The sequence below is a fragment of the Sturnira hondurensis genome, unplaced genomic scaffold (assembly GCF_014824575.4).
Source record: "Sturnira hondurensis isolate 20B ecotype Veracruz unplaced genomic scaffold, ASM1482457v3 Scaffold0014384, whole genome shotgun sequence".
Lineage (NCBI taxonomy): Eukaryota > Metazoa > Chordata > Mammalia > Chiroptera > Phyllostomidae > Sturnira > Sturnira hondurensis.
Genome location: NW_028087015.1, coordinates 3,005,701 through 3,019,773, shown reverse-complemented (window position 1 = coordinate 3,019,773; position 14,073 = coordinate 3,005,701). Strand labels below are relative to the sequence as shown.

The following is a 14,073-nucleotide window of genomic DNA, read 5'->3' as shown; positions in this document are numbered from 1 at the left end:
AAACACACAGATTGCCAGATGTCTTTTTGAAAGTATGTTTTAAATTATTAGCAAGAAACATTAGTCCTTTTCATTCATTCATTCATTCATTTAAAAGTAGTTTTCTTCTTCCCTGTTCCTACTTTGCAAATTGAGAAGTAGCTCAATGTTACAGAAAAAGTTTTTCTTCTAGCAATTTTAGTGCAAAGGCTACAGCTAAGTTTTCCGAGCCATTTTCTAAAACCATTACTTACAATGCTATGTTCTTGCATTCTAATTGGTGTCGCTCAGTGGGCTGGGCATCATCCCTCAAACTGCAACATCGCTAGTCCTGTCAGGGCACATGCCTGGGCTGAGGGGTGCAAAAGGCAACTTCCTCCATCCCTCCCCTTTCCCCTCTCTCTAAAAATTAAAAAATAAAAATATACTATGTTCTCAAATGAAACAAGGCTGGTTTTAAAATTTAAAAAAAGTAATAGACTTCGCGCAGTGCAAAATTCTAGCTGTTTTTAAAAACACTGGGGTTGTGTTACTCATTTAAATGTGGCAGACACTACAAATACAGAATAAGTTTTTTCTAAGTCTTTAATGTCAAACTACGTTTCAAATTTGACTTGTGGATCCCTACCTATTTTGTTTCTCTTAACCACAGCACAAAATGACTTTAAATTGGTTACTAGCACTACTACTAGTTCAAAATAAATGGTTCAATAAACAGGATTTTTAGAATAATGATAGGACTTCTATAAAAGGATTTTAAAATTTTATTGCTGTCTATGCTGATCATATGTGTAGTCTCATGATTGTAAAGCATTCCAGATTTACAGACCTGGGCTATACATGAAAAACTTGCTTTACAAAACTCATAAGTAATATGTAGGCCTAATACAGAAATTCAAAGCTAGGAATCAAATCCTAACAGTTTGTACTTAAAATGTCTCTCTCATTCTTAAATCTGGTGTTTCCCAGAGGGAACAAGCACAATCTTAACTAATCATTAATGAAATAGTACAACCACAAATACTAGTAACAGCCTAAGAAAAATATTTCTTAAAAAGAAATTACACAGAAACACCACTATTATATACATTATAATCAGATCTAAGCACATTTTTTAAACTGTGTTTAGTAATATGCTAAGAAGGTGAATTACAAAGTTTAACAAAATTGGTGAAACACGCTTAATAATTTACAAGAAAAGCAAGTTTACATATTAGTGTTAGACATTTTTCTTTCAGTTACCTAGTAAAGAAAACAGTTCAAGGGCTCACAGGCAAATGTAATACCTACTTTTTTCACAGTTATTACAATCAGTCCAATATTAAATAATTCAATTCAGAAATAATTACTTATATGCACAAACTATACTTGCAATAGCATGACCTTTTACTTGAAAAATAAAGGACAGTATAATTTATTTACACATTGCCCATAACACTGATGGACTTTTTTGTAATACTTTGTTTTCTGAAAGTATTTAAACAACTAAAAATATATTTGAAGACAGTGAACCAAACAGTACCACCAAGTCACATCCTGTCATTAGACATCAGTGTTCTCACAGTAGTTCAACTAAGATTTATGATTCAACTTCATCCTAAAATATAAAAAGTATTTTTTAAAAAACCATGAAATCCAATCTAGCTATGGTTAATAAACTGTACTGCCATAGTAAGGCAATATCCTTAAAAAATGAAAAACACTAAAAGCACAAAGTTTTTAAACTTTCACTCACAATACTACATAATAAGTGTACATTTTTTCAACATTTCTTCTTTCCCTTCCTTGGACATGCTTTTTCCCTTAAATAACTTGCAAGGCCTTGTCACAAAGAGCCTTGATCATGTTTCATTCTTAAGATAAATGCCCTTATTTTGAGAAATCATTCCCCACTGTTTAAATGACTTCTCTTAAGGTAAAGGTAGCTTTCTATTTAAGATGTCTCTCTTTTGTGTAAAGCCAACCCTGGTTTTTAAATACCTTTTATGTATAGTGATTCTCATTAAGGATACAATATTACTTTAAAAATAAACACTAAGTAATACTTTGAATATGCTGAAACAGTAGAAAAACCAATTTAGAACTCTGACCTAGGAATGCATCCAGGTTCAGCCCTGGAAATGGGTCTTTCATAAGTGAAGATCAACTAGAACATAAGTGACTTTCACAGTTTTATTATTAATTCTTCAGGTTAGTACTAATTTGACACTCAGACTTAGCTAAGCAACATTTCATTCTGACTCACCGGGTTTTTATACAAAATGCTTTAGAGAAAGTTTTAATAAAACACTGTATAAAATATTAATTTTCTATAGCTTGTAGTCTTAATATTAAAGGTACTCTGTTATACTAAAGATAAAAGTAACCTATTACCCAAAGATGCAATTTGTGGATTCTCTTTAAGTCACTGCCATTCTTACTACTAAACCTGCCAAAGTTCAGTGAAAAGTCAAGTTATGCTTCACTTGCTTCACAGAGGTTCCATTAGGCACTCAGTTGGCAGTAAGAACAAACCTTCACTTACCCTTCTCTGTAACTTTCTTTCCCAATATATGGGTCACGTATAATCTGAAAAACTTAAATAACAAATGCACATTTAAAAAATGTATACTCAAGAAAACCCTTTTAATCCAATTTAATCTATTCAGATATTTAAGTTTGCTACAGAATAATATTTTTAAAAGCAATATTGTGCTGATCTCCCAATCCAATATTCCTTTTATATACATATTCTAAATTAACTATCTTTAGATGCAGAATTTCTTACAACATATTATGTGCAAAATAACTCTTTACCACAAAACTTGAAGCAACTGTTGCACATATAATCAAGCAACATCCAACACTCCAGCAGCCACAAGTTGCCGGGAGAGCCAGTCCAGCCCTTCATAGAGTCCCATACCACTTCGCGCGTCGCAGCCCTGGATATACCAGCTGCGGCCGCAGCACAGTTTATGAAGACTGAGCAGTTCAGTGATTTCTTCTATAGAAAGAGCTCCAGCAACATCCTGAAAGATATATACACATGAGAATTTTTAAAAACTCAGTCCATCAATACTATCATTTTTCTAATTATTACCACTTATAGAAATTAAACTACCACCATTCTAACCAAAGCCTAGTTTAAAAACTTAGATTCACCTTTCAGTAATTATTCTGAAATTAATAAGACTATTAAAAAGTAGAGCCTGAATAAATAATATCTTTTTAAAAAAGTAGAGCTTGTATTAAAATCACATATGTTTGTAAGAACAGCCTTACGATGAAATCAATAAGGGCCATGAAGCCTGAATGAAAAATACTGCCTGAGTCATTATGATGCATCAATTTAAAAAAAATCTAATGTGTATATAATTTTAAAAGAGCTTATAGAGTTTATATAATGAAGTTTATTAAACTAGTACTATTCTAACCACCCTACTTCCCAGAAGCAACCATCAGTAATAAGCACTTTCATGTTTTTCCAGAATATTTCCATGCACAAATAAGAAAATGCTCATTTTTTTGGTTTTTACTTAACACGCGTTGACTATAGATAACTTCCCACTATCAGGATAAACAGATTGTCTGCATTATTTTTAACAACTGAACTGCATTCCGTTGTGTAGGTGCAACAAAATTTTCTGCCAGCCCTATACTGGATACCCAGATTAAGTTGTGTGCTTATGTACTGTTACAAATACATACATATACATACTTATTTTTACAGACATATGAGGTCGGGAAAAGTTCCAGCCATTGTTAATATAACAAGAACAGTTTGTGTGACATCCAGTAACCTGGCAGCCAAGGAGAGTGGGCTGGAATGCACATGTGTGAACAATGATGACTTCACTGTACTAGTCTGTGGGGACAGTAGACACCATTGGGTGAACTTGTGTACTGTATGGCCATCACATTCAAAATGACTGAGCAAGTACAGCAACAAATATGCATCAAATTTTGCAATAAGCTTGAACATTCCTAAGTGGAAACTATTCAGATGATTGAGAAGGCCGCAGTGATTGGCATCTTTCATCACTACAACATGCCTGCTCATGCATCATGTCTTGTGCAGTTTTTTGGCGAAATATCAAATCACCCAGGTGACTCAGCCCACCTATAGCCTAGATTTGGTGCCCTGCAATTCCTGGCTTTTCCCAAAACTAAAATCACCTTTGAAAGGAAAGAGATTTCAGACCATCAATGAGATTCAGGAAAAGATGACAGGCCAGTTGATGGCAACTGGGAGAACTACGTGAGGTCCCAAGGTGCCTACTATGAAGGGGACTGAGGCGTCATTATCCTATGTACAATGTTTCTTTTATCTTCTTCAATATATGTATCTCTTTTTCATATTACATAGCTGGATACCTCCTGGACAGAACTTGCACATGTGCAAAAGTATCTGTAGGATGACCTTAGGATATCGGTTTGTAGGATATATTATTAGAGGTGGAATTTCAGGGTAAAAGCTTTGACAAGCATTGCCATATTGCTCTTTAACAAAAAATGTCTCAGTTTAATAACCACATCACAGTCAAAGACTTTTGTCTTTCACATTATGATAGTTGGAAAATGGTATTTCACTGTTCTTATTTACAGAAAGGGGAGGGGTGGAGGGAGTTGCCTTTTGCACCCCTCAGCCCAGGCATGTGCCCTGACAGGACTATCGATGTTGCAGTTTGAGCGATGATGCCCAGCCCACTGAGCGTGACACCAATTAGAATGCAAGAACATAGCATTGTAATGGTTTTAGAAAATGGCTTGGAAAACTTAGCTGTAGCCTTTGCACTAAAATTGCTAGAAGAAAGACTTTTTCTTACTTAATCATAAGTACAGCAAAGCATATCAGCCTTTGGGGGGCTTTTTTTTTTAATTAAGGAGAAAATCCTACATTTCTCATCCTATTCCTCCTTATGACATGTGAGTGGCTATACCCACTAAACCATTTTCATCCTCCTAGAAACTTAGGCTCAAGGTCTACAAATCTTCCACTATTCTTGTTCTTCATCCTTCCCATTTGGTCACCAAATTCTAACAAATCTACTGTTATTAAACATCTTCAATCTGTTTCCACCTGTCTATTCCTCTAGCAGGGATCTTGTTACCTCTCTCAGTTGAACTGCTGCAGCAATTTACTGCATCTTCCTGTCTCTAGTCCCTTGCCCTGACTAATTCTACATCCTGCCACCAGGACTGCAGTCTTAAAACACTGACGTGATCTTACACTAGTCCAAAAACCTTTAGATGGTTCTCCTTTGCTCATAGAATAAAACTTAAATTTCTCAGTCTGGGACAGTCAAGCCTTCACAGTGTGGCCTCACTTGTTATTCTAGATTTCTTCATCCTCTACCTGCTCCTCACCTATAGGTTCATTTCATGCTCCCTAAATATACTTTTATTTTCTCTGCCTACAATGTTTTTTCCTTCATATACTGACTCAAAGTCTTATCCATAATTTCAACTTACCATAATTTCAACACAAATCCTTCTTTTTTATAAACCTTACAAGATGTCATCTTTAGAACTATTCTCTCTCCAATTTGCCATACCAATTTGTTAAATTATTGAAGTTACTTACCAATTTTCTCTGTATTAGAATCTCATATATATTCACTTACATGTTTACTGACTTACACTGGAGTTTCCAGAGAGCATCAATGACCTTATTTCTTTTTCAATACTCCAAGGTACAAAGCACAGCACTTTCCACGCAGACTGTACTCAGAATATATATCAGAAACTTCATAAATATCTAATTATTTTTTTTAATCTTTCCAACCACTTGATGATGTGAAATGCAGCACAAGACTACTAAAATAAGCATTCTAAAATAAAAATCTGTTACCTGTTTGTTAGCAAAAATCAGAAGCAAAGCATCTCGGAGTTCCTTTTCTGTTAACAACTTCGCAAGTTCACTGTGTGCTTCATTAACTCTGTCTCTATGACTGCTATCGACAACAAACACAACAGCTACCAACAAAACAAAAAAAATCAGTCACCTATTGTTTCAGTAAATGGAAAAAAATATTTTTTGTGCTCCCATTATGATCTTATGGGTAGTCAACTATTGCTATTTTTACAGAAAGGTTGCCTATTACTATAGGAGCAATAATTAACAATACGATCTCAAAAATGTCATGGAACTTCTCAGCTTTCATTTCCACATCTGTAACAAGATTTACACCTGCTCTACCCAACATGAACTGCTGTGTATATCAACTGATATCATCTCTTAATGAATTAAAATGTACCTATCATGATCTACTTACTGAGGCTACCTGTTCTTTGATTACTACCTCTTTTACCAAAAGACAGTTCTTTAAAAATAAAGAAATCACCGTTGTATCATTCCAAAATGACTTTCCTCATGATCAAAATTCCATTTTTCCCTATTAAGCACTGTCTCATACTAAACTCAATATCAAAGCCCCAAAGTGAAGTAGGGTGACCCGTGGAACAGGCGGCATCAACATAAACGTCGTGTTGGAGGTATGGGGGCACGCAGGGCCGAACGTGAATACATGCTGGGCGGAATACACGTGAAGTCACACAGTTTGGTCAAAGCAAACCCCTGTAGGTTTTTCTGTAGACAACAACTGTGGATGGAAATGGAGCTATTAAGATATTACAATGGGATAAATATTGAATTGAGCAGCAGAACTACACACCACAAATTCTGCTATACTCCACAATACTGTGAGCAATCATGCTCGTCACACCAACAATACACTCTAACTGCTAAGAGCAGCAAGAAGTAAGTACTCTTAACTGCCCACACATCTAAGCTAAGTATTGTTTTATGCTATAATTATAGTTTTTCATGAAATATACCAAAGTACATATTTCCCAATCTTTCCACCTTCATTTTTTTAAGTATGGGGCTGACTGCCAATATTTAAAGGTATAGTCATCATTTAATCAAGGCTTAAATTACCAGCTTTATTAAATAAATATACTGAAAATTGGCATCCTAAAAATCTGAAAAATTAAGATATCATTTTTCCCCTCTTACCTTGCGTATTGAGGTAATAATGTTTCCACAATGGTCTTAATTTGTGTTTTCCACCTACATCCCAAATAGTGAACTTTAGGTTTTTATATTCTACAGTTTCCACATTAAAACCTGTTTTAAAAAAATAATTACTTTAATACTTAACTTACGACAATGAGTGACACACCAAATACAAGGCAACCCCATTTAGAATTGTGACTTACACATTACCTTCAAACAGCAGTATCTACTGCTGCCCTGCAACTCCACTCCTGCTAACCCTTCATGGGAAACGTATGCCTTCCCCAGGTGTTGACCCCCTAAAGCTTCACCAGAGTCCTTAGGGCCTTGAAACTCAAGTACTCGCCTGTTCTGTACCACTACCACCCCCTCACTTGTGACCCTCAGCCAGGGGCACCAATTCTTCATTCCTTTCCAACTGCCCCACCAATACTCTGTTCCCTCTTGGTATTCTACCATCTACATTGCATTCCCAAAGCCACCAAGTCTCGCTTTTTTCCTTTGGAATGTCTTAGAGCCAGAAAAAAAATCTGTCTCCACGCCAAACTGGCATAAAAGAAGATCCCCAAAAATCGGCTGTAAACTAGGGTTTGTTAATAAAAGGTCCATTAAGGTAAAAAGCAATACTCATACTCACCAATTGTTGGAATAGGCTGCATAAACTCATCCTGTTTTAACTTAAACAAAATAGTAGTTTTTCCAGCGCCATCTAATCCTAACGTAACAACTCGAATTTCCATTTTTGGTCCAATGTGAACTCTATTGTCCTATAATTTAAAAAAATTTTCAATCTTTTAATTTTGATATGAAGTTAGAAAACATTAAGATTTATACCTTTATAAATGGCATTGTTAATTATTCCTCCTATTCATTGCTCAACTCATTGAAATCTGATAAATCTGAGTGATATTCCATAAAATACCTTCAATCTGGTCTCAAGAGAGAAAAATCACTCCTTATTGCTAAATCCCTTAGTAAAACTGACTACTTTGTTTTTGTATAAGTAAAAAATAGATATCCACTTACTTATTTGAGATTTTTATGCTGTGCTAAATATATTAATTGAAAATGAAAATTGCTGCTCACTTCTCAGAAATGTCTAGTCAACAATTTCATGTATATCCCTCCAGACACTTTTCTATGCACATATTGGTTGATATACACAAACAAGACAAATATACTTTTTAAAAAGCTAGATTTAAAGAACATATATATTGCAACTAGCTTTTTTTTAAAGATTTTATTTATTTATCTTTAGAGGGGAAGAAAAGAAGAGAGGGAGAGAAACATCAATGTATGGTTGCCTCTCGTGCGTCCCCTCTGGGAACTGGCTTGCAACCCAAGCATGTGCCCTGACTGGGAATGGAACCACGATTGTTTCGTTCGCAGGCCCACGCTCAATACACTGAGCTACACCAGCCAAGCTGCAACTAGCTTTTATAGTCAACAGTATATTATGGAATCCTTTCATTTCAAAACATAAAGACCTACATTTTTCTTTCAATTGCTTCATTATATCCCAAGAACCACAATTAACCAATCCCCAAATTACAGATGTTAGGTCATCTCTATATTTCATATATTATGGAGAATGAGCAATGAACACATTTGCAATGAACATTCTTGTATATATTACTAGCTACATGACCCCTCTGCCTCACTTCCTTCATCTGTAAAGGACATATTAAAATAGTACCAAACTTATACAACTTTTGCATGGATTATTTTTTTAAATACACGCACAAGTCCTTACAACAGCTCCTGGCATGTGATAAGTACCATTTAAGTGTCAGTACTCATGGTTTTGCCTCCCTGTTTAGCACTCTTTTCTTTTATGATACAAAATCGTCCAAAGAGGATGTTCCCTCTCATCTGCATGTTCTCATTCACTCCCAAATATACACTTCAGTATAGTCCTAAGACTCAGAAACAAAACAATCTATGGACCAGAATACCTTTGTGAGAACTCTAAAGACCGGTTGTAAAGCTAAAACACCCTGGCCAACATAAAACCAAGAAGGGATTCCAACAAAAATGGCATTTTTTCTAACAAAAATGCCCCTGCCCAACCTAGGAGAGTACAATGCAAGTAGGAAGAGAACTCCCTACCAGGAAAGAAACATAACAATTTACTGAGCATCCAATGTTCTGGCTTATCTGGGGGCTGCCTTAGATAGAGGCCAGTACTATCTCAGCAGCATAATTTGAAAGCCAATGGAAACAGAGGCAAGGTCATGGCACACTGGAGCTGCCGTTGCGCAGGGAGAATAAGATATTACTGCCCTCTGAGAAAATGTAGGGGCAAACTGATTAGAGAATTTGGGACAAGCCAAGAAAAGATATATTCCCAGAAAAAACTTGAGAAGTCTAGAATCTCTTGCAGGGCTGACTGGTAAAGGTCTTCCCAGGCTCTAAGATAGTTCATAAAGATTCAGAGAGGTGATTGTTTATTCAAATGCCCAAATTTCAACAAAATATGACAAGGCATAAAGGAAATAGGAAATTTGATCTAACCAAAGAACAAAATAAAATTCTAAAAACTGACCATGAAAAAAATTCAGATCTATGAATTGCCAAAGAATTTAAAATACCTTTGAGAGAGACACTCATTAAGGCAAAAGAAACAGAGACAAGTAAGATTAAAAGAAATAAAGAGTGGACAAAATGAGAATACCAACAGAGAAATTTCAAGAAATAACTAGCACTCTGGAGCTGAATATATAGTAACTGCACTGAAAAAGTTCACTAGAGAGTTTCAGTATCAGACTTCAACAGGCAGAAGAGAGAATCACCAAACTCAAAGATAAGTCATTTGAAATCATCAAGTCAGAGGAGAAAAAAGAAAAATGAGTGAAGAAGCCCTCTGGGATGTATGAGACACTAACGAGGAGACCAATATGCACATTATAAGTCCCAGAAACAGGAGAAAGAAAAGGGACAGACAGAGCTTACCTGAAGAAGTAATGACTGAAAACTTCCCAATCTGAACTGAGAAATGGACATAAAAATTCTAAATCAATGCATTCTAACTAGGAGAAACCTGAGACACATTATAATCAAACTGCCAAAAGTCAAATACAAAGAGACGATCTTAAAAGCAACAAGAGAAAAGTGACTCATTCCAGACAAGGGAGCTTCCACTAGATTATCAGCTGATTTTTCAGCAGGCCAGAAAAGGAGAGGGAGGATATATATATTCAATGTGCTGAAAGGAGTGAAAACTGTCAGAATAGACTGACAGTTGTTAGAGAGGAGGGAGGTTAGGGGACTGGGTGAAAAACGTGAAGGGATTAAGTAGTACAAAAGTAGTTATAGAATAGTCACGGAGATGTAGACTGCAGTGTACATAAACATGTATGGGGCCAGGTAGGTGGGTACTTGGAAGCATTGGAGGGATCACTCTCTAAAGTGCCTGATTTTCTAACTAGTGTGCTGCACATCTGAAACCAATACATAATAATATTGAATGTAAACTATAATTTAAAAATAGAATATTAATTGGAAAAAAATGTTTACCATGAAATGCTATGTATGGCAAAACTGTCCTTTCCCTGGCCAGGTAGCTCAGCTGGTTAGAGCATCATCCTGGTATGCCAAGCTTGTGAGTTCAATTCCCAGTCAGGGCACATACAAAAACCAACCTATACATGAATAAAATAAATGGAACAAGAAATCAGTGTCCTCCGCTCTCCTCTCCTTGCCTTCTGTCCCTGTCCTCCCCTTCTTTATCCCCTCTTTTCTTCTCTTCCCCTCTCTTCCTCTAAAGTCAATAAATTTACAAAAGCAAAAGGTGAGGGAGCCATAACTATTAAATCTGCTCTAAAAGAAATGTTAAAGAGTCTTTCAGGTTGAAATAAAAGGATGATAGATAGGAACACAAATACATATAAAATAATAAAATGGTAAATGTAAATATGTAAACAAACAGTAACTTGTATTAATGTAATTTTGATGCATAAATTTTTATGGATTTAAAATAACAAAAATAACACGATCGCGGTTCGATTCCCAGTCAGGGCACATCCCTGGGTTGCAGGCCGGTTCCCAGCGGGGCACCCATGAGAGGCAGGCACACATTGGTATTTCTCTCCTTCTCTCCTTCCCTTTCCCTCTAAAGATAAATGAATAAAATCTTTAAAAAAAATCCTCACAATATACTTTAAAAAATAAAAATAACAAAAATATTTCATATACCCAAAACTAATATAAAAATAATATCAAATGTAAACTGTAATTGAAAAATAAAAAGAAGAGAAAAAAATTTAAACTGTAAGACTCTGTTAATAGGTATACAATATATAAGGATGTAATTTGTGACATCAATAACAAAGTGTGGGGGTGCAATAAGGTTTTTGCATGCAATTAAAGTGTAATAATTTACAAAGAGAATGTTTGAACTAAAATGTTTTATGTAATTATAACAGTAAACACAAGAAATTCATAGAATACACACGAAAAAAGAAATGAAAAGGGCCTTGGCTGGTGTAGCTCAGTGGATTGAGCACGAGCCTGTGAAGCAAAGGGTCACTGGTTCGATTCCCGGTCAGGGTACATGCCTGGGTTGCAGGTCAGGTCCCCAGTAGGGGACACATGAGAGGCAACCACACATGATGTTTCTCTCCCACTCTTTCTCCTTCCCTTCCCCTCTCTCTAAAAATAAATTAAAAAAAATATTTTTAAAAAAAGAAATGAAAAGGGAATCAAACCATGTCACTATGAAACAATAAAATATAAAAAAGGCAGTAAGGGAGGAAAGGAGAGACAGATATTCAGAAAACAACAAAATGGCACTAGTGAGTTACTTAGCAATAACTACTTCAAATGTTAATGGATTTAATGCCCCAATCAAAAGACAGTTAATTAAATGAATAAAAAAGCAAGATCCAACAACATGCTGTCTATAAGTGACTCATTTTATATCCAACAAGAAAAAGATATTCTATGTAATCATACCCAAAAGAGCAGGGATGGCTGTTCCACCAGACAAAGTAAACTTTAAGTCAGAAACCATTATAAGAGAAAGAATGTCATTATATAATGGGGAAAGGGTAAATTTACAAAGAAGATACAATGATTATAAATGGTAATTGGCTTATAAATATATGGATTAAAGCCCTGAACATAAGACCTAAAACTGTTAAGCTCCTAAAAGAAAACATAGGGGAAAAGCTTAATGACATTGGACCTGGCAATGATTTCCGCAATATGACACCAAAAGTGCAGTCAGCAAAAGCAAAAATAGACAAATGGGACTCTATTGATCCTAAAAGCTTTTATGAATCAAAGAACCCAGTCAACAGAGTGAAGAAGCAACCTAGGTAGTGGGAGAATATATCTGCAAATCATATATCTTGATAATAGATTCATATACAGAATACATAGAGAATTTCTACAACTCAACAACAAAAAAAATCAAATTACTTGGTTAAAAAACAGGCAAAAGACTTACACAAAATGTCTCCAAAGAGTATATCAGATGGCCAAAAATCATATGAGTAGATGCTCAATATCACTAGTCATCAGAGAAATACAAACCAAAATCACAAGGAAATATCACCTCATACCCATTAGCATGGCTACTATTAAAAAACAAAAAACAAAACAAAACACCAAAACAAGTGTTGGCAAAAATGTAGAGAAATTAGAACCCTGTGTTTTGCTTGTGGCATTATAATATAGTGCAACTACTATGGAAAATGGTATGGCATTTTTTCAGAAAATTAAAAATTAAACTATAATATCATCCAGTAAGCTCCTGGATATACATCCAAAAAAACTGAAAGCAAGATCTGAGAGAGAGATTTGCACACCTATGTTCACAGTAGCACTATTCACAACAGTTAAGAGGTGTAAGTAATTCTAATGCCCTTCAATGAATGACTGGATAAACAAAATGTGGTATATGCAAATAATTCTGTCACATTCTAGGACATAAACTTTGAGGACATCGTGCTAAATGAAATAAGTCAGTCACAAAAAGGTAAATACTATATGATTCCACTTACATGAAGTATTTACAGTAGCCAAATTCAAAGAAGCAGAAAGTTGCCAGGAGCTGGTAAGGCAGGGGAAAGAGTCACTAATCATAAGGTAGAGAGTTTCACTTTTACAAAATGAAAAACTTCTGGAGATCTGTTTCACACAAAGTGAATTTACTTAACAATATCAAAGTGTACACTTAAAAATGGTTAGGATGGTAAATTTTATATTATGTGCCTTTTGCCACAATAAAAAATGTGGTCCATCCTCACAACAGTGTATCTTGCAGCTATAAAGAGGAACAGAAAACGCCACTGTGTACTGTTACGGAGTGCTCTCCAGGACATACACTGAAGCAAAAAAGACAAAGTGGAGAAATATGTAAGGTATTCTACCTTTAAATGCAGGGAGTGTACAGATAAATACACAAAAATACTTCTCTTTATATTTTTAGATGATGAATAAAAGAAGAAATTCTTAATGGTTTTCTACAGGGAAGGGAGGAAAAGAGTACGGGTTTGGGAAGAGACTAGACTGCTCTGAATGAACCTTGCTTTGTAGATTTGACTCTGGACCATGTAAACATTTCACATAATTATAAAACAATATTAAAAATTTTAAAGATTTTATTTCTTTATCTTTAGAGGGGAAGGGAAGGAGAGAGGGAGAGAAATAGAAATGTATGGTTGCCTCTTGTACGTCCCCCACTGAGAACTGGCCTGTAACCCCAGCATGTGCCCTGATTGGGAATTGAACTGCGGTTGTTTGGTTCGTGGGCCCGCGCTCAAATCCACTGAGCTACACCAGCCAAGGCATATTAAATTTTTTTAATCTCTAAAAATAGAAAGCAAAATGGAACACATTAACCTTTGTAAGTTAGGGAATCTACTTTAAACACATTAAAATGTATAAAACAAGTGCAAGCTTTGTTTGGATTCTATCTCAAAAGTAAGAGGAATTAAAACAATTTTTAACAATCTGGGAAATCTGAATACTAACTGGATAATGGATAGTATTAGAGATTTATTGTTAAAATTTTTAGGTGTGATAACAGTATTTTGTTTTTAAAAAGAGTCCTTACCAGAGTTCTGGCCAACATGGAGATGAAGGTAGAAACA

General features: G+C 35.3%; 1 protein-coding gene across 7 annotated transcripts in view; it reads right to left on the bottom strand.

Moving 5' to 3' along the window:
* Window positions 1–14,073, bottom strand: part of TRIM23 (tripartite motif containing 23) — a 40,800-nt gene that overhangs the window by 2,533 nt on the left and 24,194 nt on the right. For 2 of the 7 annotated variants that reach the window (XM_037062850.1, XM_037062854.1), the window contains exons 8-11: window positions 7,614–7,743; window positions 6,977–7,087; window positions 5,810–5,934; window positions 726–2,987 (exon numbers count right to left, since the gene is read on the bottom strand). In XM_037062850.1, the coding sequence (XP_036918745.1) occupies window positions 2,808–2,987; window positions 5,810–5,934; window positions 6,977–7,087; window positions 7,614–7,743 (546 nt within the window). In that variant the 3' untranslated portion in view covers window positions 726–2,807. Of the gene's footprint in view, window positions 1–720; window positions 2,988–5,809; window positions 5,935–6,976; window positions 7,088–7,613; window positions 7,744–14,073 lie in introns of those variants that run through there. The other 5 variants (XM_037062853.1, XM_037062852.1, XR_005068900.1 and 2 more) reach the window with 5 other exon arrangements.